At 37.3% G+C, this 20,474-nt stretch overlaps 1 protein-coding gene and 1 gene segment (V, D, J or C); both read right to left on the reverse strand.

Moving 5' to 3' along the window:
* Nucleotides 1-2,300: 2,300 nt before the first annotated feature.
* LOC120432873 lies at nucleotides 2,301-3,507 on the reverse strand. The gene is made up of 4 exons (XM_039598207.1): nucleotides 3,453-3,507; nucleotides 3,030-3,359; nucleotides 2,502-2,858; nucleotides 2,301-2,305 (listed from the first exon to the last, which is right to left on the reverse strand). Exons 1-4 carry the CDS (start codon nucleotides 3,493-3,495, stop codon nucleotides 2,301-2,303), a joined length of 735 nt encoding a protein of 244 aa, XP_039454141.1. The 5' UTR covers nucleotides 3,496-3,507.
* Nucleotides 3,508-8,041: 4,534 nt separating this feature from the next.
* On the reverse strand, nucleotides 8,042-14,665 carry LOC120443080. The segment is given in 3 exon segments: nucleotides 8,042-8,173; nucleotides 13,980-14,336; nucleotides 14,519-14,665. Coding segments are annotated over 3 exon segments (402 nt in total).
* Nucleotides 14,666-20,474: the final 5,809 nt, after the last annotated feature.

Raw genomic sequence — 20,474 nt, forward strand, 5'->3', positions numbered from 1 at the left:
CCGCGTGTCAGGTGAACTGAACTTCAGGTAAGAAGTTATGACCTGCAGTCTATCGGAGTCAGATATAAACCAAGTTTAGGTGGAGTTTATTTTCGGTATGCTGACATTTTCGTACTGCGTGCTAGCTAGCATGACGGAGTTTCTATACAGCTGTGTGGGTGCTATGTTACTGATGTTGAACTTTATTTTGTTCATACGGTTAATTATTAGTTGCCAACCGTCCCCTAAAAACAGAATCGTCTGGTATTCAGAGAAAATATTACGCGTTTCATACTGAGGTGAAAAGGAACACAGTTTGTCCCGGACTTCAGCTACAATGAAAAAGACACAAAGCTGGAGCTGCACAGCTGCCTCTTCTTCTCTCATTCTCTCCCGTTTCTACTTCAATTATGAAACTGATCAATGATCAGCTGATCGGCTTTTCTCTCTTGTTTATTTATCACCCACTTTGCGCCAGAAAGAGGAAACCAGCGGATGTCGCGTTAAACAACAGCAGCACGTTTAAGCTTGATCAGCTGTTGTTAGAATTTATTTAATATTAATTTCTAGTATCAGCTGATGTTTGCTGGAGCCACAGCTGTAAAGCTGCTGGTCATGATATCGGTTTGGTTATCTGGTGAGAGGAAACATGAAGATGAAACCAGGAGATGTCCTTACTGAATCATCAGAGTTGAACAGGTGATGGAGAAACAGGTTTACCTTTTAGGTGACAGGAATGAGTTGAAGGAAGTTATGAACTGTTTCTGAGAGACAAATAACACCAGGATCCTTTTCTACGTAGCTGACAGCTGGTAACTGTGCAGGGGCGGGTCTAGCAAAGTGTTGCCAGGGGCCAGGTAGGGTATTAACAGGGAAAGGGGGCACAAGGAAATACTTTTCTTTATTATTCTCATTTAAAATGTCTCGCTTTTAAAAAATAATTATCTGAGTCTTACAACAAACAATTGATAGATTGATACATATATACCATCAGAACAGTGTACATCACTGTCACAACAGTGTTTATTTTCATTCAAAGGCTTTATGATTTTTCCTATAATGGTGGGCGGTCTCTAGTCAAAATGCCCGGGATGATTGTTTTGTCCCAGTCCAGCTCATCTGCAGTCTGGTGTTACCTACATCTTCCTATTCAGAAGGCAGAATTTCCAAGTTCTGAGTACAATCAAAAGCACCACGACTGCAGTTTTTGTGTTGGATGTAAAAAGCAGGCTAGAATCATGGCGGCGGTCAACGACGGTCCAGGCGTCGGATTTCTCTCGTGGAAATGTGTACATTATTTTTTCCTTTCTGTTGGCAGGTGGCACAGTGCACTTGTGGCAAGTAAGCAAGCTAGAAGACTGGCAATCTGGCTGGGTATCCAGTTACGGAAGCAACACATTAACAAGAGAATTCTGAGTAAAACCAAAGTTACTTTCCCTAGTAACTCGTTACTCTGAAAGTAACGAGTAACTTGAAGTAACTGAGTTACTTTTTTAGAGAAGTAACTAGTAATGTAACTAAGTTACTAATTTAAAGTAACTTACCCAACACTGCTGATGACATACTGGACTTACTTTCACATATTCATCATCTAAATTTTTTTCTTCTCAAATTACCCAGACTCAGTGTGCAGAGTCAGGGCATGCCAATGTTACATTATCAGTCCAAAGTGAAGATAGATTTTGTTCTTCCAAATTGAATTCTCGATAGTTACTAAAGGTAAGCCAAATCATTATTCATATTTTATGTACAGTCATCACAAATAAATACATCAGCTTTAAACATACAATAATACATTTGTTGCCACATTGTGTATTAGCTGATGGCCCAGGGAGATGAAATACAAGCTTTGCTTAAGCATCACTTTTTCCATACTCAAAAGCTCTGACATAAGTGTAAGTACAAATTGTCTCTGTTGCTCTCGCATCCCTTCTCTCTGCTTTGCGAGTGTTTCTCTTGGTAAAAGTTGGTGCAGCATAAGATAATGAGTCTTCATCTCTCTGAGAAATAAAAAAAAATTAATCAACTTGTATGCACATCTGTAGACTACCAAGAACAATTGCTGATAGTTTTGTTTCTATCAGACTGTTTATTTCTAAATTTCTTACTTGCTGAATTTGTTGTTCTGTCCTAGTTGTTTCTGTATTTGTTTGTAGAGAAGCAGCATGTGGATTAAAACAATTTGAAGAAAGGAAATAACTGTAAATAGTGACAAGAAGCAAACGTTTCACTGTATTTTACTTTACTGAAATAACTCTTCTTACCGGAGGTTTTGTGTTTTTCTTTGATGGTATAAATGAGGAAGGCTATAACAATCAGGCTTATGCTGAGAGCAACACATAGCAGAAAGACAACGGTGTTTGTTTTCTGCAAGTCCCAATGATGGACAACTGAAAGTATATTAAAAAAAACTCTTAATTAATGTGAAGTAATATTGAACTGTTAAGCTAATATTGATGTGTAATGATAATGTATTAATATTGACTAAACTATGAAAAATTAATTCATAGAAAAACACTTACCTTTGATATCGAGTTTTGTTCCATTTCCAAAAAGTATCTCTCCACATGTGGCCACAGCACAGTAATAAGTTCCCGTATCAGAGCAGGTGACGTTCCTGAAAAAGCTGTAGACACATTTCTGTTGGGAGGGAGCCTCAGGCCTCCGCTCACAGTAGTAACTATTGTTTCCATGACTATACATTAAACTAGGATGAGATTCATCTGGTTTGGCTCTGTACCAGTACACACTGTGATCTTCTGTACATGTTCTGTTCTCAGAATTAGAGAGGACTGAACACTGCAGAGTTACTGGGTCTCCTGGATGGACTGGATTAGACAAAGAGTCTTGAGTGACACCAGTGATGCCTGGGTCAGGTCCTATGAAATAAAAATAAATATGTTTCATTAATTTCAGTTAAGTCAAAGCAATTTAAATATATTAAATTGGTGCATATTTAGGAACTACAAATTTTGCAAATAAACATATAAAAACTACAAATAATTTTGCTATTCCTGACACATTGGTGTTGCTGTTTCTCTTTCACTTACCTTTGACTCTAAGAAAAGTTCCTTTCAAAAATGTCATGTTGCGCTGTCTTACTTTGATGCAGTAATAAACAGCTGTATCGCTTAACTGTGCTCTGTTGATATGTAGAACAAAAGTTCCAGGCTCTTGTTTTGTTGTAATATGATGAGTCTTTTCAATAATCGGAACATCATAAGATACTGTTGATCCTAAAACTTCAGGAAAGCTTTGAGAAACAAGTCTGATCCAAAATAAGTTTGTTGAATGCCAACGATGATCCCGGGAACAATTTAGAGTCACATTTTGCCCAACATCAACATTTTTGGTGTCAAAGATCTGATGATCTGAGCATCCTAATTAATAACAGAATCATGGTTACCAACAGTGATATAGTCATATAATCTTTTAGATTAATACACCACAGTGATTAAGAATTTTGTACTTACGCCCAATTTTGATCAGAAGCAGTATATAAAAAATTGTCAGCATTTTCTTTTTTTCCCTCTTGACACAGCAGATGTTTGAAGCTGCATTGTGAAAGGATTTGTCTACATTTAACCGTATCAAAGGGGAGGGAACAATTTTTAGAGCAATCTTATTGGCTTCTCACTCTGGTGCTGTTTCACTGCACTACCACAATGGAAATATGCCATACCCAGAGTTTAAACACATGAAACAACACCAGCAACACACTCAAGGTATTTTATTTTTGACTCTCATTTTGGTTTTCTTTCAGTGGGCTGTTTACAGTAGACAACACATACTTTGTTTACAACAGTTTTCTCAAACGGAAATCAAAATAGGAAAATGTGAAGGTTGTGCATGATGTTAGTTATTGTTCCAGATACAGGGTTACCCTATTTTATTAGTTTCACACTTAGGTCATGCAGAAATAACTGTCATGTATATGCAAAGTAAAATATTAATAGAGATACAGTAATTGTGAATCTTTATTTACTTCATCTGCACCCACACAAACACACACACATACATATCGTTATGCAATTTACCTTTCATACATACACATAAACTTGCATGCAATTCTCAGGAAGCGCTCTGATTATTGGAAATTTTAAATATTCCAGTCTATTCTTTTCATTGACATATATTTATATTAGGTCACTGTTTTACCATAATCACCTCTATCAAAGTGAAGAAAACAGTGGATAACTGAGACTGTGCACTATTAAACTTCTTTTGATTGAGTACTCAAAATGAATTTTGGTTCTCCTCACATTGAAAAAATGCTTTAAGTTTCAAAGTGAATAAGAATGAACGTGAATATCATAATACAACTAAATGTCAGTTTTATGTGTTTAATAATAAAATCAAGTTAGAGGTTTTTCCATACCTGTTTTTAAATTCTAGTGTAGTGAAGTTAGACTAAAGTGGTGAACAAGGGACACTTAAATATATGGGTGTGCACACAGACAAATACTACTGACAAAGAATACAAAGATAATGAGCTTGATTGTGGAAAGTTGTCAAATTTAAAAACATATTCCACAGGATAAGAGGCAAAGTATAAACGCTACATTCTAGAAGGGGGGTTCTTAAACTTTTTTACCTCTGGGCCCAACTTTTCCATTACAAGGTGGCCCGGGGCCCATTCAGATATTAACACTGTATTGAATAAACTGATGTTGCTTTTGGTTTGATTTATGTTTAATAATTAAATCAAATCAATGATGATGACATGATGTAATGTAATAGACATTTATTTATTATGTGTACGTGTCTCCTTTGTGACATCAATCCAGAAGGACTCCAGGTCCAGTTTGCCCCACTACAACTTTAAAGTGCTGTTGGTGGAAACTTCCAGAAGCTGGGATTCCAGATGTGAGGGCAAAGCAACATAATTTTCAGTGCAATCCACAAAAAAATGGGTCATAAATCTACGTGTCCTTCTCTGAGATCCTCAGGGATTCATCAATGCAGTGGAAACATTCCTGAGCTGTGGCTCATGTTGGTAGCTCTCCACTAAACAGCATGTCTTCATGCATACTGCTGTTCCAGTGATAATGAACAAAAACCAGCAGCAATGCACCATTTGTGACATCAGTGGACTCGTATAGTTGCAAACAGAAAAATGGACTATTTTTTATTCTTTCCAGAGGCCGATGCTGTATGTCTAAGGCCATGATAAGGTGGTTCACAGTGTTGTTTGAGAGTGGGATGGTCAGTAGCTTCTTTGCAGCAGCCTCTCTGGTCATCTCATGACTTTTGGTTTGATTGATATTTAATAACTAAATCAAATCTACTTCATTTCAACAGCTAAAATCTTGTCAAATAAAAATAATAATAACATGATGCAATGTAATAGAAATTTATTTATTATGTGTATGCGAACCTGCACATAAAACAAAATGCAAAACTGGTTAACAATTCATGGAACAAAATCAATTCCTCCGGTATCACTGGATTGCATTAGTCCACAGTCCACACATTGGGATCTCGCTCCACCTACTTTCCTCCATTCAGAAACCTTTACTTCAGGAAGTCAGGGTTGTACTTGTGCAAAAATGTTGCCTTTTGGGAGGGGGGCTTGTCACTTTCATCTTCATTTTTGCATTTTAAGAACTTCTGCATATATTTTGCTAACTGCAAATGGCGGGGAGAGTGTTTTCTTCTGCTTGCTTATTGAGGCTGATTAAACAAATCCCACCAAGTGGTGGGAAGCTGTATTGTAACTGAGATTTTCATGGATAACAGTAGTCCCTGGTGTCTTCAATTAATAACTTATCCCGCGGGCCTCGCGATCCACAGGTGTAAAACTAAAAACTTTTTGTGGCCCTCAATGTGCAGCTCTTAAGAATCAATGTTCTAGACAGGTTGCCAATCTATTGCTGGGCTAACATATAAATACAGATAACCATTCATGCTCACACTCAGACCTACGACCAACCATCAACCATCACTTAGTCTAAACCCACACATGTCTTTGGACTGTGGGAGGAAGCCAAGTACCTGGAGAGAACCCACACCGATGCAAGGAGAACATTCAAGTTCTACACACAAAATAGTCCCCAGGCTAGATTCAGACTAGGAACTTCTTACTATGAGCAATGGTGCTAGCCAGCACTGGTGAAACATTAAGTTCAAAGTAAATAAGAGGTGACTGATCTTTCGTAAAATTGTTCTCAAAGACACACAATGTGCCGGAAGAGTAGATTAAAATAAAACTTATTTTGTGATGGACCTAGCTGACTCAAAATGAAATTATTTTATTATGCAGTGCTTATCCCAAAACCTAAGTTACAAAAACTTGGATTATGCTTTAGTGATTTAACATATTTGAAAATATGCAGCAGTCTGATAAAGGAAGAACTGTGTAGTTTCATTCTTTTCTTTTTCATTTGAGTATTTTAGTTAAGATGGAATCAATGAAATTTACTTTAACTGATTCCATCAAGTTTGTACTTGATCAAAGCTTTTAATGGTTCATGCTCTTATTTAGAAAATCTAAGTAAATGATTAACTTATTCAGATACACATGTACACATATACAGAATATTAAATGAGCAAGCTATTTGTGAGTAAGCATGTTACTAGATTTTTTATGAATCCTCACTTCATACTGTAATTCAGAGTTCATTTATGCAGTTTGTAGTTAATTCAGGATTTAGTGTGACCTAATTTATGCCTTACAAAGTCTTTAAAAATGAAACAGAAAGGTCAGCATTAACAGTCAGCTGTTGTCACAACAGAAAAAAGAAACAGACAAAGCACAAAGTGACACAGAAAGATTCTGTATTATACAAACATAATTTGCCTAATACAGAAACATATGTTTGACCAGAGTCTAAATATGTAATAGGGTTTAAGACAGAGAGAGACAGACTGAGCAGCGATGACTTTAATATGTAATGTTTAAGAGTGTGGAATTTCTTTAGTCCGTCCTGCAGTTCCACTTTCCTCTGATTTGTTGTCAGTTGATTGAAGTCAGTTAGCAAACTTTAGTCAGACGAGTCAGAGAATCAAGTCAGGCTCAGTTCCAAAGTGCACCTGAATTAAACAAATAAGATAAGTTGTTTTGTGCTGTGCCTTTAAACAGCTGAACTCACCTGAAAAAAGAAAGAAAAGGGTGTGTGTGATTTTAAAGGGAATATTTAGATAAGTAATGGTCCAATCATAACAAAATACATGAAAATGACTCTTGTTATTTTCATGTGGTACTACCAAAGTTAAAACTGAATTATGTGATTTATTTTCAGTTGATGTTGCATGTTTTTAATTAAATCCATTTTCAGAGCACTTGTGTTGTACAATAACAGACCAGCATCACACTAGCATTAGTTTGCAACAGGAAAACCTTGGACATTGTATTTATTAATGTAAAGTTACACCTCATATATACAAATTATTTACAGTCTGTGGTGGAAACCTGAGAAACCAAGCGTACTTCAGTTATCATTTGAATGTTTTATTAAAACTTCTGCATACTCCTCCTGAACAGACATAAAATATATTTAATGCAGGCTGATAGAAAAAACCTGTAATCACAAAGCAAAGAGGTTCAAACAGGTGCCACATAGTTATTTTCTGAACACCTGACATAAACAGTTAAAGATACAAAGAGCTCACACAACAAAATAGCATTTTTGAATTTTCTGTGCAGATTTCTTTATTTCTTTTACAGCGGCCACAAAGCAAAACAAGAAAGAGTGAAAAAAAATGGGACACGAGTTTAAAACACACTAAATACGAAGATGTGTTGTCTTGTAGTTGTCCCAAACCAAACTTCATGTCTGAAGACATACTAGACTTACTTTCACTTATTCATCATTTCAGTGTTTTTCTTTTCCACTTGTAATATCCAGACAGATGCGGAGTCTGAGTATGAAATATAAATATCAGTCCAAAGTAAAGATGGATTTTATTTTTCTAATTGAATTCTCTTCAGATATTGAAGGTAAGTCAGTTCATTGTTCATATTTTATGTACAGTCGTCACAAATGCAAACATAATACATATAATAGTTGCCACAGCTGGCAATTTGTCTCAGGGCGACAGGCTTTGCTTAAGCATCAGTTTTTCCATATGCAAAAGCTCTGACATCAGAATAAATACAAATTGTCTCTGTTGCTTTTGCATCCCTTCTCTCTGCTTTGCGAGTGTTTCTCTTGGTAAATGTTGGTGCAGCATAAGCCAGTGAGTCCTCATCTCTCTGAGAAATACATAAAAATAGTTATCAACTTGCATGCACATCTGTAAACTATCAATAAAAGTTGCTGATATTTTTTCTATCAGGCTGTTTATTTCAAAATTTCCTACTTGCTGAATTTGTTGTTCTTCCCTAGTTGTTTCTGTATTTGTTTGTAGAGAAGCAGCAGCTGGATTAAAACAATTTAAATCATTGATTTAAAATGATCAGAAACAAATATTTCACTGTATTTAGCTTTACAAATGAGTAGCAGCTAATGGGACTTTACTGAATATAATTTGAGAAATCAAAACTAAAATAACTCTTCTTACCGGAGGTTTTGTACGGTGGCCCCTAGAGACAAAGCATGTACAAACTCCAAAACACTTACAAATTCAAAATAGCACGCACAAACTCCAAAACACATGCAAACTCCAAAACACATGCAAACTCCAAATACCACGCACAAACTCCAAAACACATGCAAACTCCAAAACACATGCAAAATACAAAACACGTGCAAAATACAAAACACGTACAAAATACAAAACACATGCAAAATACAAAACACGTACAAACTCCGAAACACATGCAAAATACAAAACACGTACAAACTCCAAAACACATGCAAACTCCAAAACACATGCAAAATACAAAACACGTACAAAATCCAAAACACATGCAAAATCCAAAACACGTACAAAATACAAAACACATGCAAAATACAAAACACATGCAAAATACAAAACACATGCAAACTCCAAAGCACAACGGAAGTGCTCCAGGACGCTAGGGGCAGTGTTGAGCTTTTGTTACCTAGTAACTACACAAGCCAGGACGTACCAATGACTGGATTTGGGCTGTATCCCAATTCAGGGTCTGCAGCCTTTTTTTACTCACTTTATTTATCTCATTTTAGACATACAGTCAAGGGGTCTGCAGCCTTAAAGGCCGCATTTTAAGGCCAAAGGCTGTCCCAATTCAAAGGCTGCTCGAAATGCGGCCCTCAAATGCGTCCCTCATTTCCCTGAATTTTAAGGATGGGTCAGTGTAACCTTCATGGCCCAACATATCCCAGACTTCATAGCGCGGCGGTGGTGTGGATAATTTTGCCGAAAAAAAACGTGGAAGCGAAGCGGCCAAAGAGTACTTTCAAAAGTAAGTACTGAGTATTATGTCACTTATTTATGTGCAAATGTTTAATAATGAACAACATTAAAACATTACTGTTGGCCACATGTCGGGAAAGTTATGTGCCATTAGCGATGTTTGTACTAACTTGGTTTTAAAGCCTTTACTTCAAAATATACGCCGTTCAATAGTTGACTTTAATCTTAAAGAGAATGTGATGATTTTATGGATAATTAAAGTCAGTCACATATCCACAAACACAACAAGCTGAAAGTCAGTGATGCTGCTCGGTTTGCAGTCCTGAATATCACGGCACAAGCAGGATTCACTGCACTGTTAATGTTAGCTATGTTATATTGCTGCCTCTGTTCGGTGGTGTCGAGCCAAACGGACTTTAACGTGTGTTTGAACGAGCTGACGGTTCACTCGTTAAGCTGAAAGAAAGATGCTTTAATCACAGGAGTCACACATGTGTCCACTGTACCATCTGGGAACTCTTCTTGTTTAGCACTCCTAATAACACAAACACTAAATCCTCCTTCTCTTGTGCTGTTTTGTAGCAGTGTGTACACTTGAGACTGTCACCTAGAGCTGGGCGATAAAACGATAACGATATGTATTGCGAAATAACTTTTTCTCGATAGAAAAATTAAACTATTGCGATAGACCTCATCTCTCTTGTCCTCTTAAAAAAAAAAAAAGAACAGCCAATCCAAATTAAGTAGCGCAGAGCCGAACCAATCACAGCTGCAGCGTCGCGTCACATGACTTGTTACGTACAGCACAAGCGCCAAGGCGCACATGTGCATTTGTTTTTGCAGCCGGGCCGCCCAGGTAATGAAGGAAATGAGTTTGCCGACTACAGAAAAATCAACCGAGAGCGTGAGCGAAGGTTACCGAAGAAAAAACAGATGATGGTTCTAATGCTGGAGAGATTGTCAAACGGAAGGGCCACAGAAGTTCCGTAGTGTGAAGGTATTTCGGCTATTTCAAGTCTGACAAAAAACAGAGTAGCGCGCACTGTAAATTGTGCCGAAAGCAAGTCTGGATATACAATAAAGCGGTGCATGCTCAATCTCTGACTGAAAGCGCTAATTCGTCATTCGGCTTTTGTCAGACTAAAGTAACTGTTAAAACTGTTTGAAAAGCTAAGCTATACAACAAGGAGAGATTGATGCTACGTCCCACACGTGCCGGGTATTTTTGAAAACGCAGATTTTTCTATGCGTTTGCACCTTTAAATCCACACGTAAACGGCGTTTTCAGTCACTGAAAACGGAGATTTCTAAAAACGCCTGCCAGGGTGGATATTTTCGAAAACTCCGTTTTTGCATTTACGTGTGGACAAGAAAAACGGAGAAAACGCAGCGTCAAAGGTGTGCGCCTTTTTTGACGTCACACTGTGCGCCACGTTATTGTTTCGGTGAAATGAATTTCTACAATACTGTTACTGTTAATTGTACTCTCTGCAGTGTTTAAATGCTTACATATACACACATAGTTACTGTCCCTCCACACATACGACTCGGTTCTGCTTCTATGCCCCATCTTTGTTTACTATTTCCTACCGAGGCTTCTAGACTTCTGATTGGCCAACATTTCTACACGGTTAGGAATATATCGCCACCTGTTGCTTTGGCATGTTCCTAGCAGCGTTTTCCTTCATTTCTGCGTTTACGTGTGGACGGGATTATTTTAAAACGAAAACGCGGAAAATCTCCGTTTTCAAAAATACCCATGTGCGTGTGGACGTAGCCTGAGAATTTCCTTTAGTTCTCAGTTTATTTGATATTGACAAAAGTTAGTCAATTTTGTCTGTTCTTCTGACTGAGAACCTTCACAGACAAAACGACCTAAGATTTATTTTTAGAATTAAAATTTTGTTTCTAAGTGGAATTAACAATTTAGTAGTCTGTTTTGTTTGTTCTATTTTGAAACTTAAACGCTTTAGCGGCTGCCTTTTGTGTAGTTTACAATATTTGCCTTTATCTGAAACTGAAGTCTCATGTTCCTTAAGTACATCTACCCTGTTGAACTTATTATGGGAAATAAATATTTTAATTAAAACAAGCTGCTAATTATTTCACATTTTACTTGTGAGCAACGGCACATTTAAATCTTACAAATATAGTTATTTGGCTTATATCGTGATATATATTGTTATCGCCTGAAATGAAAAAAACATATCGTGATATGAAAAAATCTTATATCGCCCAGCTCTACTGTCACCTGTCTGTCTGTCCTGCACTCTCTCTCTGTTTCTTTCTCTCTGATTGTGGAATAAAAGTATGAACATGTATTTATAAGTTACACTTGTGTTTGAATCCTGCAGCTTATCACACATTTGATTTCCATGTGTGCCAACTGCAAGTGTCCAGAGTAAGGACAGACTGAGGGACCCACTGCTGCACATCATCTGTGAGGCTTTGCACCCCTGATGATCCACCAGGACAAACTCAGCAGTGTGTGAGGAAGAGGAGGAGGAAGAGCCAGCAGCAGCTGACAGATGGAGAGAATAGACAGACTGTTCCCTGTTTGTGAAGGACTGCTAGGAAAGTTTAAAATAACTAATTGTCTGTCCTGAATCAGTCTTATTAGGTAATGTTCAAATAATTTTATCATTCCAGTGTTTTCAGTGTGGGAGAAAGTACTCAGGGCCTTCAAGTTACACACTGTGAAAGGCAGCAACAAGTTTCATATTCAGAAACCTAAAGTATGTATCAGCAGCAGAATGGACCTAAAAATAAATGTTTGTTTCAGTTCTATGAAGCTTTGAGTATTTTGGATTAGTAGCACTGCTGTGTTTGTTGCATCATATTACTGTAATTGTTTATATGCTTTATATATTCTGAGCTAAGTTGATCTATAGTGTTACATCATATTCTATAAGGATGTTATGTGTTTGGATACGTTCTGCCCAGTTTGACCCATTTAGCAGAAGTCAGCCTGTTTAAGGCTCTGATATCTATTCTGTATGACTTAAAGCAGTTATGACATGGTCTGATTTTATCACCCAATAAAGGAATATTTAATATATCTGTCTACTCTTCATTTTATCAGAAACAGTTATCACAGCTTGTACATTTTCTTTTTATAAATATATGTAAGCAATGAGCCAAATTTAGTAATGCCAACATATTGAAGGAACTACATTTGTCTCTTATGTATGATACACCTATATATGCACTGTCAAAGATACTTGTCTTTGAGTGAAGATTTAAGGTGATAGACTAAGGAGCTTGGAAAGAAAAGGTGAAAAGACATAAATAACTGCAACTAGAATCTGTACTGAGGCTCAGTATTTGACACAGAGTTCATGTTCACTGCTGTAATAGCTAATAATGATTAATATAATAACTATAATATTGGCCATATTATATTTACATTACCAAAGTGATATGACTTTAGTCTCATGAAAACATTAATTAATTGTTATTTACTAGCTAATCTTAAAATGACTGTTCAGTGCAGAAATGAAGCCCAAAAGTCATGTTTTACAGTCCTGTGGTCTCAGCCTCAGATACTTATTAAATCACACAAAGCTCTTGTAGAAACAAACAAACAAATGAACAAAATACGTTATCCTTCATTTCTGTCTAAGTTGTATGACACATTTCCAGCGGTTAGTATAATGGTTGCTAGGCAACCTGGGCAGGGCGACGGAGACTAGACCGTCCCATACAGCCCAAACTTGCCGTTTATTTTGCAAATCGAGCTCAACACTGCCCCTGGCGTCCTGGAGCACTTCCGTTGTGCTTTGTATTTTGCATGTGTTTTGGAGTTTGCATGTGTTTTGGATTTTGTACGTGTTTTGGAGGTTGCATGTGTTTTGGAGTTTGTACGTGTTTTGTATTTTGCATGTGTTTTGTATTTTGTACGTGTTTTGTATTTTGCACGTGTTTTGTACTTTGCATGTGTTTTGTATTTTGTACGTGTTTTGTATTTTGCACGTGTTTTGTATTTTGCATGTGTTTTGGATTTTGTACGTGTTTTGTATTTTGCATGTGTTTTGGAGTTTGCATGTGTTTTGGATTTTGCATGTGTTTTGGATTTTGTACGTGTTTTGGAGTTTGCATGTGTTTTGGAGTTTGTACGTGTTTTGTATTTTGCATGTGTTTTGGATTTTGTACGTGTTTTGTATTTTGCACATGTTTTGGATTTTGCACGTGTTTTGGATTTTGTACGTGTTTTGGAGTTTGCACGTGTTTTGGAGTTTGTACGTGTTTTGTATTTTGCATGTGTTTTGTATTTTGCATGTGTTTTGGAGTTTGCATGTGTTTTGTATTTTGTACGTGTTTTGTATTTTGCATGTGTTTTGGATTTTGTACGTGTTTCGGATTTTGCATGTGTTTTGGAGTTTGCATGTGTTTTGGAGTTTGTGCGTGCTATTTTGAATTTGTAAGTGTTTTGGAGTTTGTACATGCTTTGTCTCTAGGGGCCACCGTAGTTTTGTGTTTTTCTTTGATGGTATAAATGAGGAAGGCTATAACAATCAGGCTTATGCTGAGAGCAACACATAGCAGAGTGAGAACTGTGTTTGTTTTCTGCACATCCCAATGATGGACAACTGAAAGTATATTAAAAAAAACCTGTTATTTAATGTGAAGTAATAGTGAAATTTAAAACTAATATTGACGTGTAATAATAATGTATTAATATTGACTAAAATATGAACAATAATTTATAGAAAAACATTTACCTTCGATATCAAGTTTTGCTCCATTTCCAAAAAGTATCTCTCCACATGTGGCCACAGCACAGTAATAAGTTCCTGTATCAGAGCAGGTGACGTTCCTGGAGAAGCTGTAGACACATTTCTGTTTGGAGGGAGCCTCAGGACTCCGCTCACAGTAATTACTATTGTTTCCTTGACTATAAATTAAACTAGGATGAGATTCATCTGGTTTGGCTCTGTACCAGTACACACTGTGATCTTCTGTACATGTTCTATTCTCAGAATTAGAGAGGACTGAACACTGCAGAGTTACTGGGGCTCCTGGATGGACTGTATTAGACAAAAAGTCTTGAGTGACACCAGTGATGCCTGGGTCAGGTCCTATGAAAAAAAAATAAAAGAAATATGTTTTATTACTTTCAGTTAAATCAAAACAATTCAAATATATTAAATGAGTGCATATTTAGCATTTTGAACTGTGAAATGTGCAAATAAACATATTAAAACTGCAACAAATGTTGCTATTCCTGACACATTGGTGTTGCTGTTTCTCTTTCACTTACCTTTGACTCTAAGAAAAGTTCCTTTCAAAAATGTCATCTTGCGCTCTCTTACTTTGATGCAGTAATAAACAGCTGTATTGCTTAACTGTGCTCTGTTGATATGTAGAACAAAAGTTCCAGGCTCTTGTTTTGTTGTAATATGATGAGTCTTTTCAATAATCGGAACATCATAAGATACTGTTGATCCTAAAACTTCAGGAAAGCTCTGAGAAACAAGTCTGATCCAAAATAAGTTTGTTGAATGCCAACGACGATCACGGGAACAATTTAGAGTCACATTTTGCCCAACAGCAACATTTTTGGTGTCAAAGATCTGATGATTTGAGCATCCTGAAAATTAATAACAAACTGAATCATGCTTATCAACAGTGATATAGTCATATAATCTTTTATATTAATACAAATGGCAACAGTGCAGTGATTAAGAATTCTGTACTTACGCCCAAAATCGATCAGGAGCAGTATATAAAAAATTGTCAGCATTTTGTTTTTTTCCTCTTGACACAGCAGACGTTTGAAGCTGCATTATGAAAGGATTTGTCTACATTTAACCGTATCAAATGGGAGAGAACAATTTTTAGAACAATCTTATTGGCTTCTCACTGTAGTGTTGTTTCACTGCACTACCACAATGGAAATATGCCATACTCAGAGTTTAAACACATGAAACAACACTAGCAACACATTTATGTTAATTTATGTTTGACTCTCATTTTGGTTTTCTTTCAGTGGGCTGTTAACAGTAGACAACACATACTATGTTTACAACAGTTTCCTCACATGGAAATCAAAACAGGAAAATGTATTATGGCCTTGGTGAGACTGTGTGTGATGTTAGTTAATGTTCCACATTCAGTGTTATCCTAATTTATTGTTACTCATTAGTATATTAGTTTTTATGTAATGAATAAGTCTGAATGACATAGTGCAAGTGGAAGTCAGTTATTTGTGTAATAATAATAATAATTTCCCAATGAGTTTGAGTTTTTTTCAAACTTGTTTTTAAAATCATAGTATAATAGTCTAAATCGGTTGAACAAGGAGACACTAAAATATATAACTGTGTGCCCACAGACAAACATTACTGATTGTTTGATTGCTTGATTGTCATGAAGTTGTCACATTTGAAAATCTATTCCATAAGGTAAGAAGCAAATTACATACAGTATATCCCAGACAGGTGTGGTCGCAAATTTTGAAGCCATCCTGATAACCTTCTCCCACCAACGATGTGGAGATCCAACCTCTTTAGATCCAATTAAAATCAAGACACTGAAAAAGATGCTCTGTAAAAGAGTAGAATTCTTGGAACAGAGTTTAATACACTGAATCATATGAACAGCAGGAAAAATACATACAGACATTTAGCAAGAAAATTACAAAGCAGAAAGCTAGCAAAGCGAAACCCCGGGGTGTACAGCCTTAAGCACAGACAACAGAGCAACACAGAGACAGACAGGAAGCAGTAGCAGGAGGAAAAAGCGCTGGGGGTGTCCTCTGGTCCCCTAATATAGGGACCAGTATCCCCGCCCCCTGCTGCTGGGTAACTTTCCCACACGCCCAACACAGCTGCAGGGGTCAGGTAGCGGCCAAGGTCTTGGCCAAAGGCCAGTCAGGACTCCGGCTACCCCTTGCTCTGGCTTATCGCAGTAGGTCATGACACGGTCAAACATCACACATTAATCCTAATTATTAAATCTTATACAGCAAGTGGCACAATCTTATAACATATAATACATAGGTTACATGGTTTCTCATATATAAAAACACTTCAGTGTGGGTTCAAAGTGTGTGTGTGTGTGTGTGTGTGTGTGTGTGTGTGTGATTATTTTGTATGATATTTTATCGTGATGTGTTCAGGATCTCTATTACAATGTTACTGTTTTGGTTGTGCTGCGTTAAAGACGTTGAGTGTGTATTAGGGAAGGTTAGTTACCGGAGAGTAAATTATTCAGGAGAACTCTCCCCTTACATTAACTGCGCTGTTAATGTACCAACTTAATAAACCTCGGTGAAGCAAAAATGTCTTGTGCTTAAGACTCTACATGAAAGTTAAAATATATATGTTCAGTGCACATAGATATATAGAGTATATAGTTACATAGTTATACATATCACACAAAAATCCACCACACAGGTTGCCAGTCTATTGCAGGGCTAACAGATAAATATAGAACCCTTCATGCTCATACTCACACCTACGGCCAGTTTAGAATCACGAATTAACTCACGCATGTCATTGGACAGTGGGAGAGTACCTGGAGAGAACCCACACAGATGCAAGGAGAACATTTAAGTTCTACACACAAAAGTCCCCAGGCTAGATTCAAACCAGGGCCTTCTTACTGTGAGCAACCACCACTAGTGAAAGATTAAGTTCAAAGTAAATAAGAGGTGACTGATCTTTTGTAAAAATTATGAGACATGTGTCCCTGTGGGCAGATGAAAAAAAAAAAAATTCAATAATATCATGTACCTAGCTGACTGAAAATCAGATTCTTTAATTTTACAGTGCGATGCAGGGCATATCCCAAAATGAAAGCCAGAATAGCTGTCAGTATGTTTTTGTGTCTTGCCATATTTGAAAATATGCAGCAGTGTGCAAAAGGAAGAACTGTGTAATTTCATTTTTTTTTTTAAATTTTAATACTTTATAAATTTTACACCTCTCTTCTACATGCTCTCTTCCACAGCATATCTTTTGTCCTGTCTTCCTCATTGCTTGCTCATAGGGAATCATGATTGTTGGGGTTTTCTCTGTTGTATTACTGTAGAGTCCGCCTTACAATATTAAATGCCTGGAGGCGATTGTTGTTGTCATTTGACGCTTTATAAATAAAACTGAATTGGATTAGCCATTTATAAATAAAGCATTATATTACAGTTTTTTCTGAATGCTATGCCATTAATGATCTCTAGCTGTATGCCATAAATTATCTCTAGCTGTATGCCATAAATTATCTCTAGCTGTATGCCATAAATGATCTCTAGATGTACGCCATAAATGACATCTAGCTGTATCCCATAAATGATCTCTAGCTGTATGCTATCAATGACCTCTAGCTGGATGCCAAAAATGACATCTAGCTGTAAATGATATCTAGCTGTATGCCATAAATGACCTCTAGGCTTTATGCCATAAATGACCTCTACCTGTATCCCATAAATGATCTCTGGCTGTATGCCATAAATGATCTCTAGCTGTATGTAATTAATGACATACATATGATATCTAGCTGTCTGCCATAAATGATCTCTAGCTGTATGCCATGAATGATCTCTAGCTGTATGCCATTAATGATCTCTAGCTGTATGTAATTAATGACATACATATGATATCTAGCTGTATGCAATAAATGATCTTTAGCTGTATGCCATGAATGACCTCGAGCTGTATGCCATAAATGACCTCTACCTGTATCCCATAAATGACCTCTACCTGTATCCCATAAATGATATCTAGCTGTCTGCCATAAATGATCTCTAGCTGTATGCCATTAATGATCTCTAGCTGTATGTAATTAATGACATACATATGATATCTAGCTGTATGCAATAAATGATCTTTAGCTGTATGCCATAAATGACCTCTAGCTGTATACCATTGTAACCCATACAGGGCTCGCAAAATTTCAAAATCCCTGGTAGCCCTTTGGGCAGGGACTCTTCAGTTTGTGGTAGCCCAAAATAAATTTAAGTAGCCCGAATAAAAAAAGAGAGCAATTTTTTGATTGATGTTTTGTTTCCTGTTTTGTTTCCGTTACAATATTATACATTAAAGTATAATATTGTAACGCAAACAAAACATTAATCAAAAAATTGTTGAAACACAAATTACAACATTTTATAAAAATTACAATCATCAACTCAAATACTTGGTTCTAATTGAACAGAAATTTTTATGACCTTGTAAGAACTGTGTAGAACATGAATCAGTCTGTGTCAGGTCCTGAATTTGAAATTTCCACTGAAGTCATGGGTAAGAGGTAAGTGGAACCAAGATCTAGGCCATTATTTTTTAAGTTTGCAAAGACTGCTAAATTTTGCCAATGGTAGTTCACTCTTTGCAACATAGTACGCTGTTCTAAACAGATTTTTCAGATTTATTTTTAGTATGTTCTTTGCAATTGGTGTTTGTTCTGGGAAAGATATTGCAGACTGAGCAATAATGCATTTCTTGCATTTCTCATGGGTTCTAACGTGGGTCTTTCTTAAAATTACTGGTCCCAGTAACAAAGGCGCTTCTCGACTCAGAAATTGAGGGAAAACCAACAACACACCCGGCAGAACATTATGTTATTTACAGGGGTGCACATAAGCGGTCCGCAGGTGCGCATTCGCTGTCAAAATAAAAGACGCGCACCAGATAAGAAGTTGCAACGCGCGTTTGCGTACATATAAAAGGCACTGTTTTTGTCCGCTAGAGTGGGATTTTCACGGCGTATTCTGCACCACATCTCTGTGCGTTCATCATTTCTTTGAAGCCAGCTCACCTCCTGCAACCACTTTTCCGAGAATACGCTCTTCTTTTGCGGTTCGGACTCCTTCTGACATTTCTTTGGAGGTGGAGGAACACCAAAGTAATTGCTTAAAGGAGCTTGCTTCATCGACATCTTTAAGAGTTTTAAACAAATGTCTGTCCTCCTCCAGAAAATCTGGAGGCGCGTTACAACTTCTTATCTGGTGCGCGTCTTTTATTTTGACAGCGAATGCGCACTCATGGACCACTTATGTGCACCCCTGGTTATTTAGCTTGTCATATTCCAGCCACAGAAATTCTTTTGTCCATGAAACCATAAAGCTGCGCTTTCTTTTTCCCCTCATAGTCTGATTTGTCAGAACTTTTCCGTTTTGTGGTAGGCTTTTCTTTGGCTTTCTAAGTCTTATTTGGCTCAGCAGAACTAAAATATATATGTCCTGCTGCTTTTGCACACGCACTCACATAACGGTCAGCGATTCTCTGCGCAATCAACCTCTCACATGTTTAAGCTTGCTGTGGAAGATTTCACTTGTCAGGTTTGAATAGTAAGCTAATGAGTGATAAGACGATGTCAGAGGAATTGGTGCACAATTAATCGTCACTCACCAATCAGTGCTGCCGCTCTCTATACACAGTTCGCGCGATCGCAAAGTGAAAGCAAAAAACAAGCGCAAATTCAAACGCGATTTCAATATGTCACATATTGACAGTGGCTCCCCGATGCCAATGACACAATTACCCAGCTACATTTCCAAAAGAATGCAAAAGCATTGACATATATTTTTCCTTCCTATGATAGCCCGACGGGCAGGGCTGAGATAGATTTTGGTTGCCCGACTGGAAAATTCGCTAGCCCCGGGACGTCGGGCTAGCGATTTTGCGAGCCCTGCCATATCAACTACACCCTGTCACATGACCCACGTCAGCTGATTTGAGGTCCCTCTCCTGATTGGCTCCTTCCACGTCGCGGCAACTCTGAAAACCGGCTGTGGAGGGATACTTCCGGGTTCGACTCCTGCTGTGGCTGTAAGCTTATGGCGTTTAGAATGGCGTTGGAAAACAAAGCATTTTCTCCCCTCAATTCATCTATAAACTCATTTCACCTCAGCGGTCAGGTTTTTTTTTTCCCCCTTTGAATTGATCTTCTTCATATTGAAGTGGCGAGCCGGTAGGACCATTCTTTGTTTTTCCCCTCTTTTCCCCCACTTTGCCGTCTTTGGATTACGGACATATTTCCCCATTGTATGAAGCTGGACCCTAACGAGGAATACCTTAAAAGTGAACTTTAAAAAAGAAAGTTTAACAAAGGACCAAAAGGACTCTTAACAAAAGGACTCTTGCACAGAAAAATCACAACATTGATTTATTAATTAATTGTGGACATTTATTTATGTTGTGTGTTGTATTAATTATTTTGTTCCATTTCCCCTTTCCCCCATTTATTCAATGTATTTTTGGTGCAAGGTATTGCAGTCT

This window comes from Oreochromis aureus, linkage group 2, assembly GCF_013358895.1.
Source record: "Oreochromis aureus strain Israel breed Guangdong linkage group 2, ZZ_aureus, whole genome shotgun sequence".
Lineage (NCBI taxonomy): Eukaryota > Metazoa > Chordata > Actinopteri > Cichliformes > Cichlidae > Oreochromis > Oreochromis aureus.